The sequence below is a fragment of the Myotis myotis genome, unplaced genomic scaffold (genome assembly GCF_014108235.1).
Source record: "Myotis myotis isolate mMyoMyo1 unplaced genomic scaffold, mMyoMyo1.p scaffold_m19_p_2, whole genome shotgun sequence".
NCBI lineage: Eukaryota > Metazoa > Chordata > Mammalia > Chiroptera > Vespertilionidae > Myotis > Myotis myotis.
Genome location: NW_023416324.1, coordinates 211,069,328 through 211,086,860, shown reverse-complemented (window position 1 = coordinate 211,086,860; position 17,533 = coordinate 211,069,328). Strand labels below are relative to the sequence as shown.

General features: G+C 46.6%; 1 protein-coding gene across 3 annotated transcripts in view; it reads left to right on the top strand.

Moving 5' to 3' along the window:
• The first annotated feature begins 680 nt into the window (after positions 1-680).
• MX1 (MX dynamin like GTPase 1) overlaps positions 681-17,533 on the top strand; it is a 28,899-nt gene continuing 12,046 nt past the window's right edge. Inside the window, exons 1-10 of one of the 3 annotated variants that reach the window (XM_036350246.1) lie at positions 681-749; positions 2,153-2,230; positions 3,192-3,317; positions 9,338-9,530; positions 10,594-10,731; positions 11,470-11,624; positions 12,248-12,386; positions 13,082-13,280; positions 15,223-15,301; positions 17,325-17,447. In XM_036350246.1, coding sequence (XP_036206139.1) covers positions 3,228-3,317; positions 9,338-9,530; positions 10,594-10,731; positions 11,470-11,624; positions 12,248-12,386; positions 13,082-13,280; positions 15,223-15,301; positions 17,325-17,447 — 1,116 coding nt within the window. In that variant the 5' untranslated portion in view covers positions 681-749; positions 2,153-2,230; positions 3,192-3,227. Of the gene's footprint in view, positions 750-2,152; positions 2,235-3,112; positions 3,318-9,337; positions 9,531-10,593; positions 10,732-11,469; positions 11,625-12,247; positions 12,387-13,081; positions 13,281-15,222; positions 15,302-17,324; positions 17,448-17,533 lie in introns of those variants that run through there. The other 2 variants (XM_036350247.1, XM_036350244.1) reach the window with 2 other exon arrangements.

Sequence of the window (17,533 nt, the reverse complement as noted above, 5' to 3'; positions counted from 1 at the left end):
TATCTATCACCTATCACCTATCTATCTATCATCTATCTATCACCTATCTATCTATCATCTATCTATCTATCTATCATCTATCATCTATCTATCTATCATCTATCTATCTATCTATCTATCTATCTATCTATCTATCTATCTATCTATCTATCTATCTAATCTATCTATCTATCTCTCAAGGCTTTTAGAGCAGCAGTTCTCAAACAGCGCCCCAGAAACCTCTGCGCTGCCTGATGAAACTCAGGAGGTGCCCTGGCCCCTGCTGCTCTGCGGGCTGAGCACCCTCCCGCGCACCCAAAGGCCGCCGGTTGGACTCCCAGTCAGGGCACATACCCAAGTTGAGGGTTCCATCCCCAGTGGGGGCGCGTGCGTACTTGCGTGCGGGAGGCAAACCATCCTAGTTTCTCTCTCCTCCTCCTTCTCCCCTCCCCCCTAAAAAAAATAAAAAATCAATACAAACTTACTTAAAACAAACCAACAAAACCCCCTCAGGTTTCTGGGCCCAGCCGGCGTGTGCGCACTCGGAGAGCCTGGGGGGCTGCGGCCGAGCGCGGGGCGCAGGGGAGGCGCATCGGTTTCGTTTCTGGGCTCTGGGCTCGCCGGCCCTTCCAGCGCCTGGAGTTTCAGTTCTCCGCGAGACCCGGGGGAACGGAGGAGGCGGGGGGGGGGGGGGTGGGGAAGGGGCGGAGCACCGGCTTCATAAAGCGGAGGAGCCTCCGGGGCGCAGGCACACCGCGGCGAGGAGGCAGGTGAGTGGAGCGCTGCCCGGTGCGGGTGCGGGTGCGGGTGCGGGTGCGGGTGCGGGTGCGGGTGCGGGTGCGGGTGCGGGTGCGGGTGCGGGTGCGCGGCCTCCCCCCGCCGGGCTCGGAGCGGGGCGTCTGGGCGGCGGGCGGCTCGGGCGTCCGGGGTGTGGTCGCTGCGGGGCTGCTAATAACAGTCCTGATGGGAAGGACGCTGTTCGCTGGGCCAGAGCACAGTCGGGTCGCCTTCCGGCTGCCCAGGCTCCCGGGAGACCGACCCAGAACAGCCCCGCCAACCGGCGGCTTTTCTGCAAAAACTTTGCACGACATAGTTTCCATTTCTCGTCCTGGCATTTTGCGCCGCGTCACCATGGCTGGCAACGAGACACGCCTCGCCCAGCGGACTTGGCTCGGGGCGTCTCTGGAGTTCAGGGCTGTCCGGTCCTCAGAGGAAACAACAGCCTGTAGGGAAGGGAAGCCAAAAAAGCACCGCAAGCATTCGGCAGGGAAATGCGGAGGAGGCAGGAAGGAGCCCTGACCCCCCATGGCTGGGGCTCTTTCACTGGGATTTTTTTTTTTAATATATGTTTTTATTGATTTCAGAGAGGAAGGGAGAGGGAGAGAGAAACATCAGTGATGAAGGAGACCTTACTGATCAGCTGCCTCCTGCACGCCCCCTACTGCCCTTGCTGGAATCGAACCCTGGACGCTGACACACTATCCACTGAGCCAAACCAGCTAGGGCGATTTTTTTTTTTTTAATTGTATTACCTTCTGGCATCTCTAACGCTCTAAATAAATGTAGTTGTGGTTCCTGAACTGAACAATTGTCCGCAGAGGACCTAGACAAGATATACATAGCCAGAGAGAATCATGACAAGAAAAACAAACAAAAACACAGGAAGGGAATGTATTTATAAATACAATTCCTGAGATCCCTCTGAGCACAGAAGTCTTTCCAAAGGCATGGGGTTAGGGGTACACTTACAGATTGCAAAAGCCCGTAGTACTCTAAAATTGATCGCCTTTCCTGGTCACCTTTCTCCCACTTTTCCATAAAAGGAATTCATCCCAGTCTCCCTTTTGTGTGTTTTTTTTAATCTTGCCTTTTAATATTGAGAAAGACTGCATAGCTCTTGGGAGATCAGAGAAGAAGCATAGAGAGTATCAGAAAAAAATTTTGGTTCAGGCAGTAAATTTACAGCAAGGTTCTGTACCTTATCCATCTGTCTCAGAATTAAAACATTCAGGATTTACAAGAAGGATTCCGGGAACCACGAATGGGCCTCAAAGTGGGTCCCTCTGTCCCCTCTGTGTTTGCACCATGGGCAGCTATGGGAAAGGACCTAGATGAGTTCTCTCACTTATGTGCAGGGTTTTGGTCTAATTTGTGTGTTTTCCACGACTTGAAGGCGGTGTAGGAGAACAGCTTTGCCTTTCTGTCCAACTCGTCAACTTACATCGTCAAGGAAAAGGAAGTTACATTGGACGTAAGTAGGTGCTTTATATTTTTTATAACATTTATTTTAAACCAAAGGAGGATATTTTTATTTACGTTTATCCAAGATTATTGGTTGTGTAAAATTTAATGTTTGGAGACTTGTGGTCTCAGAAAACTTTTCAAGTGAATTTCAAATATATACATATATAGTTATTGTGTGCAGGCAAGTATAAAGTGATCAGTTAAATACTTTCAAGAATAAAATGAATAACATTGAGATACACTTATGTGGAAGAAATGGAATGAAAATATGAAATCAGGGATCAAGAATAAATGACTTGGAGTTAATATTTTTTTAAACGATAGGTTTGGGTATCAAATTACCATAATTAGATTCCTTCAGCTGCATTAGAATGAGTTCTATTTTTTTTTAGAATGAATTCTACGATAATTTTATTTTTAAATGTAAACTTAAAAAATATATCATAAATTTCATTCTTTGCCACTATCTAAATTTATGGTGAGAAAAAAAATCTTTAATATGTTTTTATTAAATTTTAGAGAGAGGAGTAAAGGAGAGGGAGAGAGAGATAGAACCATCAATGATGAGAATCACTGATAGGCTGCCTCCTGCACGCGCCCCCCCTCCCCCCCCCTGGGGATTGAGCCAAAACCCTGATATGTGCCCTAACTGGGAATCAAACCTATGACCTCTGGTGCATAGGTCAACACTCAACCAGTGAGGCACACCAGCCAGGCATGGTGAAAAAAAACGTTTGATGTTCAACCTAAAATTATGACAGGAAATACCTAGTTTAAAAAAATCTTTTGGGGTCTAGAAGCATATTCTGTAGAGCACTGAGCTGGGAAGCAGCCTTTGTCATCATCGGACCTTTGCTTCCTCCGGCTCCTGCTGCCGTTTCTTTTTCAGTCAGCAGAGTGGTGGGCTTGGCTGCATGATTGAATGTACCCAGCTTCTGACTGTTCATCCTGATCTGCTTGGTTTTAAGCTGAACCGGGAAAGGGAGAAGACAGTTCATTCTAACATGGAAACAGCAACTCCTGATTCCACCCCTGCATCCAGTCATCCCTTACCAAATGGAGATGCTGTTGCGCCGGAGGGAGATCTGGAGACAGTAAGTTGCTGCCTGGAAGTCACTGTCCGTGTGGATGTGAGCCGTGTCCATTTCAGAGCTGCCCCGAGCGTGGCGATGCCACAGTGGCCGGAGAGGCTCGCTCCCTCACGTCTCTCGGAGCAGAACAAGGATGTAGATCCTACAGCTTGAGCCCTTCTTGCAACTGAATGTAGACTTTTTGCCTTAGCTGATGCTGGTTAGGGTGCAGTTTTGGCCTGGGCCCTGGGCGCTAGGAACCCTGTGTTACCAGTTGCTCACGTCATGATTCAGTCTCAAACTGCAACCCTCTGAGGTGTCATCATGACATTCCCTCACAGGGCAGCCTTGTGGTGTCTGTTTTCCCAGCATCAAGACATATTTTTGTTGGGAACCAAATTTAGCTTCTGGAATCAGTTGGCCTACATTTGATCCCAACACTGACACTTTCAGCTGCGTGATCTTCGGTTATTCCTCCCTTTATGTGCCTGGTTTTCCATCTTTAAAGGGTATAAGAATAGTATTTACTTCAGGTGGCTGTTGAGAGGAGTGAATGCAGGTAGCTTGGGCACTTAGAAAAAGCTCCTTTTCTTGCTATTACATGTTTTCAAGCCACGGATCAGCTCCTTCAAGCTGACTCCATTTTCATGATCAGTGTTATCAGTATCTTAAACAATATTAAAAACCATGTTGAAGGACATAGGAAAATGAAAAGGTCTGCCCATCTTCCCACCCTAATACAGACAGTCCTCAGGTTACGTCAGACTTGATGCACATTGTTTCGTGGTTACGTCACCATCTCCCATTTATTTATTAAAAAAAAAAGTTCTGTCATGTTGACGTATGTACATACGTGCTTTATGTTTTTTATCATTTACCACAAGTAAAGGTCAGGAATTGTTATCTTTCTTTTAAATTTTTTTACTGTTTCACTTCATCACTGCTGTGGATGTGCTCCATGTGAGTGACGTAGGTGCTTACGTAGGTGGGTTCCGACTTACGGCTGTGCCGTAGGAACGGATCTCCGACGTAATCCGAGGACCTACTGTGTAACTAACTGTCTTGGGCCTGGCTGTAACTGGTGGTGTAGGGGGCAGTAAGAATTCGCACAGTTCACACCCACCTGCTAGGAAGTAGCCTGACCTCCTGCAGGCAAGTTGAACAGTGTGTCTGGTGATCTGGCAATTCTACTTCTAGGTGCCGATCTTGGTTCTCAAAGTGTGGTCCCCAAATCAGTGATATCAGCATCGCCTGGGATGCTACTATGCAGATGATATTTGAAATGCAAATGTTCACACCCACACACACTCCTCCCCTGGACCTAGAAAACTAAAACTCCAGGAGGGGGCCTTTAACAAGCCCTCCAGATGATTCTACTTCAGGTTTACGTTTGAAAACCACTATGCAAACGCTTGCCCATTCCCCCTGGGAGCCGTGCTTCTAACAGCATTGTTTATAAATAGCAAAACCCAGGGCCAACACAAGTGCCATGTGTGATTGTGGTATGCGTATGCAGCAGAGTTCTACTAGGATATAGCCGTGAAATGAATGAACTAGGTTTCCAGACATCCAGATAACTGCGTCTAAGAAACAGTGGTGAGCCAAAGAATCACGTCATAGAAGAAATGAACAGTGTGATCTCATTTATGTGAAGTTCCAAAACAAGCAACAGTAAGCAATGTGTTGTTCGGGGAAAGATGGTTCGGTGGTACAGCGATGAAGAAGAGCCAATATGGTTATCACACGCCTCAGGGTAGAAGGACCTTCTGGGCAGTGAAGGGGCAATAGGAGGCCGGTGATTGGGGAGGGGTGGACGGAGTGTCTTAAATCCTGAGAATATGTGTTTTCTTAACCCAGGCGATTGGCACATGTGCATTTGCTAATGATTCATCTTCTATACACTCTTGTGAAGGGATGATAAAAAAAAAAAGAAAACCAAAATAAGCAATAAGGGATACTGAGGCTACTCATGGACACATGGGCTTTCCCTGTGGCAGGGTGTTCTGCTTTCTTAAGTGTTCTTATGAAGAAAAATTGCACTAGATACTTAAAAAAAATAGCAAAGAAGATTTTATTCAAGACTATTGCAACGGAGGAGAGAGATTGAGCTCAGTGTGGAATATAAGTACAACTGGGGTTTCTAGCCAGCGGGCAGGGTGAGAGAGAGGAGGGAGAAATGCTAAGATTGAGGGGTGGGGGAGGGGGAGGGACTTGATGAGCTATCAAAGGTGAGGGATTCTGGATGAACTGGCTTAGCAGCAGGCTGAGGAGAGGACTCAATAGAGCCCCACTCAAGGTTAGTTGAGGGAGTCCTTGCCAGTGTGTACCCCCTTTTTTACTGAATTTGTCAGTATTCCCATATATGAAGTTTTGAACTCATGCATATTCTGTAAGGCGGTGATTTGCAACCTGAGGCAAATTTGCCTCTTGGAACATGTTGCAAAGTCTGGAGGCATTTTGGTTGTCAAAACTCATGGAGGCCCTAACCGGTTTGACTCTATGGATAGAGCGTTGGCCTGCAGACTAAAGGATCCCAGGTTCAATTCCGGTCAAGGGAATGTACCTTGGTTGCAGGCTCAATCCCCAGTAGGGGTTGTGCAGGAGGCAGCTGATCGATGTTTCTTTCTCATTGATGTTTCTAACTCTCCTTCTCCCTTTCTGTAAAAATCAGTCCTATATAATAAAAGCCTAATATGCTAAGTGTCCAGTCATCTGGTTGTCCATTTAACCAATTAAAGCATAATATGCTAATGATATGCTAAGGCCGCTCAACCGCTCACTATGATGTGCATTGACCACCAGGGGGAGACAGTTGACAGGTTAGCTTGCTGCTGGGGTCTGGCCAATCGGGACTGAGCGAGATGGGCCGGACATGCCCTGGAGCACTCCTGCGATCCCTCCCCAGGTGACCAACCTCCTGCATCCCTCCCCAGCCCCTATTGTGTACCAGTAGGGTCCCTCAGCCTGGCCTGTGCCCTCTCACAATCCGGGACCTCTTGGGGGATGCCGGAGAGCAGGTTTCGGCCCAATCCCTCAGGCCAGGCCAAGGGACCCCACTGGTGCATGAATTCGTGCACCGGGCCACTAGTCTATATAATAAAAGCACTGGGCCTCTAGTCTATATAATAAAAGCCTAAGTGACCGTTACGGCAGAATGACCAGTTGCTATGATGCACATTGACCACCAGGGGGAAGATGCTCAATGCAGGAGCTGCCCCCTGGTGGTCAGTGTGCTCCCACAGGGGGAGCGCCGCTCAGCCAGAAGCCAGGCTTACGACTGGCGAGCGCAGCAGTGGTGGTGGGAGCCTCTCCCATTTCCGCAGCAAAGCTAAGAAGCAGCGAGTCGAGTGCAACGAGCAGGTGGGTGGTGAGGAGTGAGGGGTCCTGGACTGCTAGAGGGCGTAGGCCGGGCTGAGGCGCCCCCCCCCCCCCGCCATGAATGCATGAATTTCGTGCACCAGGCCTCTAGTAAAATATACTTAAAAATTTTTGAACCATTAAAAAACAATAACAACAACAACAAAAAAAAACAACTCATGAAGAATAGTGAATAGAGGCCCAGGATTCTGCTAAATCTCCTTATAATACTAGAATGCAGGATAGCCCCCCACCACAAAGACTTGTCTGCCCCAAAATATAAGTAGCTTCTTACCACAATATAAAGGAAATATTCTAGTAAAATTTATGTATATTATAAAACACACTCAAAAATGGGAATTAAAAAGGAAAAGATAAGCCCTGACCAGTTTGGCTCAGTGGATAGAGCGTCAGCCTGCAGACTGAAGGGTCCTGGGTTCGATTCCGGTCAAGAGCATGTACCTTGGTTGCGGGCACATCTCCAGTGGGGGGTGTGCAGGAGGCAGCTGATCGATGTTTCTCTCTCATGGATGTTTCTGACTCTCTATCCCTCTCCCTTCCTCTCTGTAAAAAATCAATAAAATATATTTTTTTTAAAAAAGGAAAAGATAAAATTAATTTCTCTTTTTCTTAATTGGGTGGTTTTCTCATTGTTGAGTTTTGAGAGTTCTTTGTAATTCTGGGTACAAGTCCTTTGTCAGATATATGCTTTGCAAACATATTCTCCCAGACAGTAGCTTATTTTTCATTCTCTTAACAGCCTCATTTAAACATACAATGTTTTCATTTTGATGAAGTTGAATTTGTCAGTTGGTTTTCTTTATGGATTCTGCTTTTGGAACCATACCTAAGAAACCATAGCCTAATCCACAGTCACAGAGATTTTCTTCCATGTTTTCTTCTAGAACTTCTGTAGCTTTAAGTTTTGCATTTAGGTTTTTTGACCCATTGTGAGCTAATGCTTGTATATGGTGTGATAGATATTAGGTGGTGTGTGCGTGTGTGTGTGTGTGTGTGTTGTTTTTTTGCATGCTGATAATTAGATTATCCCAATACCGTTTGTTGAAAAGCTTATCCTTTTTCCACTGCATAGTTCTTACACTATTGTCAAAACTCAGTTATTCATATATGTGTCAGTTTATTTCTGGAAATGTATGTGTTCTATCAATTTCTTTCTCCATTTTTATACCAGTACTAGAGGCCCAGTGCACGAAATTTGTGCACTGGGTGGGGGGGGAGGGAGGTGGAGGTCCCTCAGCCTGGCCTGTGCCCTCTCACAGTCTAGGAACCCCATGATTGATCACCCCAAAGAGGTAGGCCCTGCCCACCCAGGCAGGGCTCCATGATAGATCACCCCAACAGAGGGAGGCCCTGCCCACCCGCCACAGCGCTGCCTCCAGGTAGTCTGGGCCTCCCTCTGCAAAGCCATCATGGGGTGATGGCTGGGCCCCCAACCAATCGCATGACACCCACTTTAGCTGGTGGTGCCAGGGGTGCCATAGCAAGGTTGTCCGGAAGGTTGTCCAGATGGTCGTTCTGCTGTTCAGTGGTTCAGTTGATTTGCATATTACGATTTTATTATTATAGATTACATTGTTTGCGTTACTGAAGCTTTATAACAATTATTGAATTATAGTAATGTTAGCCCTCCAATTTTGTTCTTTATTTTCAAAGTCATTTTGACTGTTTTATGAGTATTTAGACCATTTATATTTGTTGTGATTGTTAGTATTAATGGTTTTGAGAAGATCATTTTGCTATTTATTTTCTATTTACCCCATCTGTTTTTCATTTCTTCTTTTTCTACCTTCTTTTAAGTTCATCAAGTATTTTTTATGATTCTATTTTACCTTCTTTGTTGGCTTATTACATAGAACTGCCTGAGTGTCTCTATTAAACATTATTAACTTTACCTTCAAGGAATATTATACTATTTCATGTCTAATATAAGAACCTGACGATAGTATGGTCTCATGTCTCCCCTCCTGGCCTTCATGCTATTTTTGCCATGAATTTTAACTTTACCTATATCATAAACCCCACAATACATTGTTATTTTTGTTCAGTCAAATTTATTTTAAATGTATTTAAGTAATTAAAAAAGTATAGTAGTTACCATTTCTAGTGTAGATTCCTTTGTGTAGATTAAGATTCCCATCCAGTGCCATTTTCCTTCTGCTGGAAGGAATTTAACATTTCCTGTGGTGCAAGTCTGCTTGTGATAAATTTGTTCACCTGTGGTATATCTGAAAGAGTCTTTATTTCACTTTCATTTTTAAAAGGCATATTCAGTAATTTAAAAATGCTGTTCCACTGTCTTCTCACTTGCATGATTTCTGATGAGAAGTCTGCTGAAATCTCAGTTGTGTTCTTCTATACGTAACATGTCATTCTCTGACTGCTTTAACCATTTTCTCAATATCGCTGTGTTTGAGCAATTGGACTAGATTGATGTAGTTCACAATAGTTTCTTGTGCTTGAGGTTCATTGAGTTTCTTGGACCTTTGGGTTAATAGTTTTCATCAAGTTTGGGAAAATGTTAATCTATCATTTTTTTTTTTCTGTTCCTCTCCCACTCTCTTTTGGTAACTTGAATAACCTGTATATTGGGCAAGTTGAAGTTGTCCATCTTTGATGGTGCATGACCTGCAAGCCCTGACAAAATTCTCTGATTCTGCTTTTGCTAGATGTTGGAGAATAGCCTATGCAGCCAGTATGAGGAGAAGGTGCGCCCCTGCATCGACCTCATTGACTCCCTGCGGGCCCTGGGCGTGGAGCAGGACCTGGCCCTGCCTGCCATCGCCGTCATCGGGGACCAGAGCTCGGGCAAGAGCTCCGTGCTGGAGGCGCTGTCTGGTGTCTCCCTCCCCAGAGGCAGCGGTAAGAACTTACCCTCTCTATCAGTCAGCTGCAGCTGCCATAGCAAACTACCATAGGCTGAGTGACTTAAACAATAGAAATTTGTTTCTCACAGTTCTGGAGGCTACAGAAGTTCCAAATCAAGGTGTCAACAGGCTTGGTTTCTCCCAAGGCTGCTCTCCTTGTGCAAATGACCATCTTCTCGCTGAGTCCTCACATGGCCTTTTCTCTGTGTGTACACATGTGTGGTATCTCTTCCTCTTTTTAGAAGGATGCCAGCCATATTGGTTAGTGACCCACCCTTAGGACCTTATTTAACCTTAATCACCTCTTTAAAGGAGGGTCCTATCTTCGAATACAGTCACATTGGAGGTTAGGGTTTCAACATGTAAATTTTGAGGGGGGCACCATTTAGTCCATAATACCCACTCACTGCACAATTCTGTGTGGTTTATACATAACCTGCACTGTGTGGAAGGTCTTGAGTAAGTGCATATGAGTCTCCAGCCCAGGATTCTGTGCATGTGGGTGTCTTTCCTGAGCTCCTTCCCCAGAGCTGACCCTCCATCTGAGAGGCAAAGATTGGTTCTCTGATCATTGGTGCTGTTTGAACTATAAGACCAAGGATATCAGTGAGGGGGCTCATGGACACAGACAGACCTGAAATGGGTCTTGACATGCTCTGGATATGGAAGCTGGATAGACCATCTTTGGTCTTGGTCTTTCTGGATAGATGCCTTTCTGACAGGAGTAGTGTGTATATTAGGGGATAATGGAGGATGTTTGCATAAGTTTGTTATTTACCACCTGAGTTGGGGACAAAACACTGGGATGAAGCAAGATACTTAAAATAGAGGCTTTCAAGCATTAAGAAGCCAAAAATCACCTCAGATGTATATTCTAAGTGCACATTTCTGAGGTTATCACAGATGTCATGCATCAGAGTATCAGTGGGTGAGACCAGAACGTTAGCAGTGTGAACAGTCTCCAAGATTATATGAAACGTTGAGAGCCATTGATCCAAGGCCACCATATAGGACTTTTAAGAGCAGAGTATGGAACTGATATGCACCTGGCTTCCTAGGTATTGTTACAAGATGTCCCCTGGTGCTGAAACTGAGAAAACTTAGGCATGATGATGAGTGGAAAGGCAAAGTCACTTACCGAGACCTGGAGATTGAGCTTTCAACTGCTTCGGAGGTAGAACAGGAAATCAGGAAAGGTAAGTATCCCATATTCATTCATCCTCACCTATTTGTATGTCAGGTCAAACCAGGTGAAGTGGGTGGGGTCTGCCTGTCCATGTTCCCACTCTCTCCTTTCTGGGTCCACCTGGCACCCTTGGGAACCATCCATCCCTCTCTCCCTCCTGCTCATCAGGCCCCAGCTCTCTCATATTTTATCTTCTTTTCCCTCATTAAGACAGTGTTTTGAGCAGATTCTGACCTCAGTAATGTATTGCTGAGTATACACGTTAAGTATCTGAGGATGATGTGAATTTTAAAATGGAAAGCTTGTCTCCAAATATTGAGTCTTTTTTATTTAAGGGCTTCCGCACTCTGCAGACCTGATGGAAGAGAAATCTGGGTGGGCCTTTTCCTCCAGGAGCAGAATAGATGTGTTTACAGAATCCTTGTTTAGACTAATTTATGGAAGGTCTCGGTAGATGTAAACCACAGAGTCCATTTGACCAATTTGAGACATCCAAAGGGAGAAATCAGACTTGAAGTTGATAAAGACAAAGGAGTAACACAGTTAGTCGCTGCTAACTGTGATTGAGATGAATAGATAACTTTTCCTTATTGACTTTAATTTCTTCCTACGATGTCACATACTTAAGTTTCAGTCATTTGGGGAAGGTACAAAAGTGACTGGTAGGTGTTGCCTTCAGAGGATTCGCTGTAATGGGTAACTTTCATCCTAAATGCTATTTGGTTTTTCTTTTTTTCTTCTTCTCTAGCCCAGAATGCCATTGCTGGTGAAGGTGTGGGAATCAGTCAAGAGCTAATTAATCTGGAGGTCAGCTCCCCTCACGTGCCAGATCTGACCCTGATAGACCTTCCTGGCATCACCAGGGTGGCTGTGGGCAATCAGCCAGCTGACATCGGACGTCAGGTGAAACATCAGGCTTCATCTTGACCTTGGTCTTGGGGGGGAGGGAGACTTCATTAGAACAATAGAGAATTCATGGCTGAGGCTGAGTGTTGGATATTAGGAGGTATGATTAGGGACTTTAGAGCGCATGATGGCTGCAGTTTTCTCCACCAAGTCAGGTAGAGGCTTCTCTGGAGAGAGTGAGGCAAACAGGCAAAATTGGAAATATGTTTTCTATGTTTTATGTTTTTTATGGTGATGCATTTTTAGGTATAGTCACATTTTGTGGCATATCTAAACTGGCATGTATTAGAGAAGGATCTTACGTGGGAAGAGAGAGCACTAGAAACAATATAATGATATTTCCCTATCAATGACTCTCACCCTGTGGATTAATGACTTAGGCAAGACTTGGGCAATTCTTGTAGCATCTTGTTTTTTTGTGACCATCAGATTTGAGTTTTAGGAGATGATTAATGAGCAGAAACCTCGGTTTTCCCTGACCCCAGAGCTCTTTCTGCCACAGAGAACTGAGTTCCTCAAACTCTGGCTCGGGAAGAGCTGCTAGGCTTGTGTTGAGGGGAGGATACGCCTGGGACTCCAAGGACCTATCTCAACTCTCACATCCTCTCATTTTCTTACAGATTATAGCACTCATCAAGAAGTACATCCTGAGGCAACAGACCATCATGTTGGTGGTGGTGCCCAGTAACGTGGACATCGCCACCACAGAGGCGCTGAGCATGGCTCAGGAGGTGGACCCCGATGGAGACAGGACCATAGGTAAGAAGAGGGACGAACCGACAAATGGTAGGGGGTCTGATAGTGGGAAAGCATCCCTTGAATCCAAATGGGTGTTTGTTGGCACACATGCAGGGTGGGGAGGGGGCTGCACCCAGCAGATGAGACTGCTAAGGTGTCAGGTTTGGTGCCCACTGAGTCCTGATGGCGCGGGTCACGTGGATTCTTGTTGGCCACAAGTGGGCTCATAAGCCTTGTCTGCCTGCTTACAAAAGGCCTGGTGAGTTCAGGGATTGGGGCAAAACCTGAAAGCAGTTGTCAGTTAACAGTGAATTTGAGGGTGGGAAAAAAGGAAGGACGTGTGACACATGCCACAACAGGGATGAACCTTGAAAATATTTTGCCAGGTGAAATAAGCCAAATAACACATATATTGGGTCCCTAGAGGAGTCAGACTCATAGATAGAAAGCAGAATGGAGGGTTCCAGGGGCTGGGAGGGGGGAATGGGGAGTTAGTGTTTAATGGGGACAGTGTCAGACGGGGAAGATGAAAAGTTCCATGCATTGCACCTGGGCTCTGCAAGCCCTATGGTCTGCCCTCCAGCAAGGTTGGGAGGAAGCGGGTGGCCAGGAGACTCTCCTCCCCCAGGTGGTGAGCTGACCATTCCTCGCTCCAACGGAGCTGTGAGTGTCCCTGAGCTGTGACTGTCCCCTAATTGAAAGTCTTTGGTTCACAGGGATCCTGACAAAGCCCGACCTGGTGGACAGAGGCACGGAAGACAAGGTCGTTGACGTGGTGCGAAACCTCGTCTACCACCTGAAGAAGGGCTACATGATTGTCAAGTGCCGGGGCCAACAGGACATCCAGTACCAGATGAGCCTGTCCAAGGCCCTGCAGAGAGAGAGGGCCTTCTTTGAGGACCATCCGTATTTCAGGTACGCCCAGCTCCGCTTTCCCAAGGTCAAACCTAACCAAGGACCTCTCCTCCCCGGGGAAAACCACCTCTTCCAAAAGCGGATATTGGGGTCGATGTGTGAGTGTTTGATCCTGAGAGTGACTGTGGGATTTCCCTGGAAGAAAGATGGAGGAATTCACATGCGTGGCAAACAAAACAAAACAGAAACCCCACAAACTTGTAAAAAAATCAAATTAAGGAGTGAACTTGCTACAATAATTTAAATAGTATGGTGCTGGAACCAGAATAAAAGCATAAATACAACAAATAGGGAAAAAGTAGAAAATCCAAAATAGACCCAGATACATGTATTGGATATATGATAAATGTGGCCTTTCAAATCCATGGGCAATGTCATTTTGATGATTAATCAGTGGCACTGAAAAAATCATTTAATGTTTGGGGGAAAAGTTAACATTCACATTACACCAAAATAAATACTGGTTGAAGCTTATAGATGGAGAGTTTAGAATCCCATGATAGAGATCTAACTCTAAGGCCAAAGACAAGAATTTTTTTAAAAGGAAGAGACAGATAAATTGGTCAGATTTAAAAGACTGAGAAGATGCAGAGGTGGCGGGAAGGAAGGAGCCTGGCTCTGTCCCCGGGGCAGGGAGCCTTCTGGCACAGCCTCTGCAGGGCGCTTTGGTACCCGGCCAAAAAGTTGTCAATGAAAAGGTGCTTATGGGATGTTGAGGCCCTTGTGTGCACACCTGTGTATGCAGGTGGAGCCCCACGCACATTGTTAATATCATCATGATCAATTCTCCCAGAAGCCCGTGGAGAGTCTTGTTCAGAATTGACAGGTGTGTAAACAGGTATTCACACACCTCTGAGCATAGCAGCACTGGTCACAAAGGCCGAAAGATGAAACAACTCAAGTATCTATCGATGGATGAATGGGTAAACAAAATGTGATCTATTCATACGATGGAATATTAGCCTTAAGAAAGAAGGACATTCTGACACCTGCTACAACATGGATGAACCTTGAGAACAGTATACTAAGTGAAATAAGCTGGTCACTGTATGATTTACATAAGGCCCCGAGAGTGGTCGTAGTCATGGAGACAGAGTGTAGGATGGTGAGAGCCAGGGCCTGGAGCTGGGGGATGGGGAGTTAGTGTTCAATGGGGACAGGGTTTCAGTTTGAGAAGATGGAACGTTCAGGAGCTGGATGGTGGAGATGTTTGCACAACAGTGTCGATGTGCTTAATACCCCTGAGCTGGGTACTTAGCAATGGTTAAAACGGTAAATTTTATGAGATGTGTATTTTATGACAATTAGACAAATGGACAGGTGTGGAAAGAGAACTTGAGCTTGTGTGTAATCTCACTAATAGGTATGTCAACTCATGCTTTCTTGCCTTTTATCCTGCCAAGCTTTGTGCAGTATCAGAACCCTGTCGTAACTCACCCTTGGAACTCAGAGTTGGACTGAGAGGAGGGCTTGGCTTCCTTCGCCCGAGCAGCCACTGTTTCAGTCCTCCTCTCGGGGAAGCCGTGTCCCCTGTTTCCATGTTCACCCTCACACCTATGTAAATACGGGTCAATATAATTTTATGAAGTCCTCTACCGATATGCACTATGTATATTTACATGTGTGGTACACACAGAAGTGTGTGTGTGTGTGTGTGTGTGTGTGATGAAAACGTATCTGTAGGTGGCTGTATTTTTGTAAAGACACATTTCACACGTCAACTGGAAGGGGTCATTCTATACTACTTTTGAATGATCTGAATTGACTAAAACGCAGTCATCCTTCTATACGATCCAATTCTGAACATTGGCGGGGCACCTACCAACAGCAGGGCACTCTCTCCAGTTGGAAGTTACTGGATTTGCCGTGACTTCCGCAGGCAGCCGCACAAAGCCTTCTGTGGCAACACTAAGATGGGTGTGTGTGCCGTCTTCTCTTGCAGGGATCTCCTGGAGGAGGGAAAGGCCACGATCCCCTGCCTGGCAGAAAGACTGACCAATGAGCTCATCGCACACATCAGTGTAAGCACAGGGAGGGCTGAATGTTCTCTGGGTAGAATCCTACAAACAGCAAGCTGGACCGTGGCATGGCGACGCTGAACTGTCAGCGAGCACACGGAACTCCCGGGCGTCTGTGGAGACGCAGGCCCAGGCTCAGCGGGTCTGGAGTGTGGTCTGAAACACCCCCCGTTTCTAGAGAGGGCCCGGGTCATGCACGATGCTTGTCAGAGGACCACACAGTGAGAGGGATGCTGACAGTGCCCACTTGGTCGAATTAAAAATCAAGACCTTCTGAGCACTGTTCTAACTCTTCCTTTCTCACCGCCTGCCACTGCCAGCCTGCCTTGGTAACTGTAATGATCGTATTTCATTTCTTAACATTTCTCTGCTTCTTTTCCAATCGGTCCGCACAGTCTCTTGGTCTTTCCCATTTTCGATCCTTTTAAAAGATGCCTTTGCATGTATTTCTGTTGTGCCTTGAACTCGATGGTTCCAGAATCAGAAGCTGGGTGTGCTGGGTTCTGTGGGCCGTTCCCACAGGGCCTTGGGCAGGAATTTTGACTGGGAGCCTGAGTTTCTTGGAACTTGGTCTGTGGGGATTTGCAGAAGCCTGAGTTCAATGGGGCTCTTCGGGGAGAGGCAGCGTTTGCTTCTAGCTTGAACCATGTTAGCTTCTTCTTCTTTTTTTTTTTTTTTTAATATATTTTATTTATTTCAGAGAGGGATGGAGAGGGACAGAGAGATAGAAACATCAATGATGAGAGAGAATCATTGATTGGCTGCCTCCCGCACGGCCCCCACTGGGGATCGAACCTGCAACCCAGGCATGTGCCCTTGACCAGAATCGAACCCGGGACCCTTCAGTCCACAGGCCGACGCTCTATCCACTGAGCCAAACCAGCTAGGGCACCATGTTAGCTTCTTAGCTGGAGGTTTGGGGACCCCTCAGCAAGTGTGAAGTTGGGGAACAAACCTGTCTGAGTGCTGGCTGTGGGTACAGACTCTCCATGGAGATTTTTTTTTTTTAATGTATTTTATTGATTTTTTACAGAGAGGAAGGGAGAGAGATAGTCAGAAACATCGATGAGAGAGAAACATCAATCAGCTGCCTCCTGCACACCCCCCACTGGGGATGCACCCGCAACCCAGGTACATGCCCTTGACCGGAATCGAACCTGGGACCCTTCAGTCCGCAAGCCGACGCTCCATCCACTGAACCAAACCGGTCTCGGCTCCATGGAGATTTTGTCTTCCTCTTCACTCGGCACAGAGTCCAGACATGGCACGCAGTCCCCCAGGAATGGGCTGGTGGGCAGGCTGTGCCTCCTGCTATGATGAGGGCATCTTGTTAGGACCCTGGGTTTATCTAGAAAGAAGGTGCTCGTCCCTTAGGTTCCAGCCTGGAGCAAGCTCCCGGGGATTTCTCCTTCGCCTCAGCATCACGTCAGGCGAGTTCAAGCTTTCTCTCTCACAAATGCCCTTGAGGCCAAATCGAGCCTCACTGTGGCTCCCCTCTGGCATCCATGGGCGCCCACTGTCAGCCGGCTTTGGCTGCTGGGTGTCTGTGAACACCTGCCAGCTCACTGACACGTTTAAAGGCTGCGTGTGACATGTTAGTCGGCGTCTTTAGATGCTCGCCGTGGAAGGCTGAGCCGGCACGTGCACTCCACCTTATGGTTGTTATTAGAGACACAAGGGCCTGATCACTTTCCGTCTTGCACAACAGCATGAAAGTAGCTAAATCTCAAATTGTTGCAGCTGCACTTTTTCTGAACCCAATAGACAAGTTGCTTTTCCAGGGCCCAGGAGCCATGCCAAGGGGTCGCCTGGCATGGGCAAGGCTGTTTGCACGTGAGCGGGAGAGTGGGCAGGCCCGGGTGGGAAGCAGTGCCGTCTCTCCAGGCAGGAGAGTCCTTCTAGAGGAAGCCGGGAAGTCAGATGCACTGCTCAGCTGCCCTGCACCTCGCAGAGGGAGGCCTGGGCCATCTTTTCGTTCCCGGTTCACATTGCTGTATTTCCATGACTTTCTTCCTCCTTTCCCCAGAAATCTCTGCCCCTGTTAGAAAATCAAATAAAGGAGAACCAGCAGAGTATAACAGAGCAGTTGCAGAAGTATGGCATGGACATCCCGGAAGAAGAAACTGAGAAAATGTTCTTTCTGATTGACGTGAGTAGCTCCGTGGCATCGCGCTGAAGAGTCACACCCTGAATATATGAAAGGGGCTGAGTGCCTTATGCGCTTCTTTCTTTTCT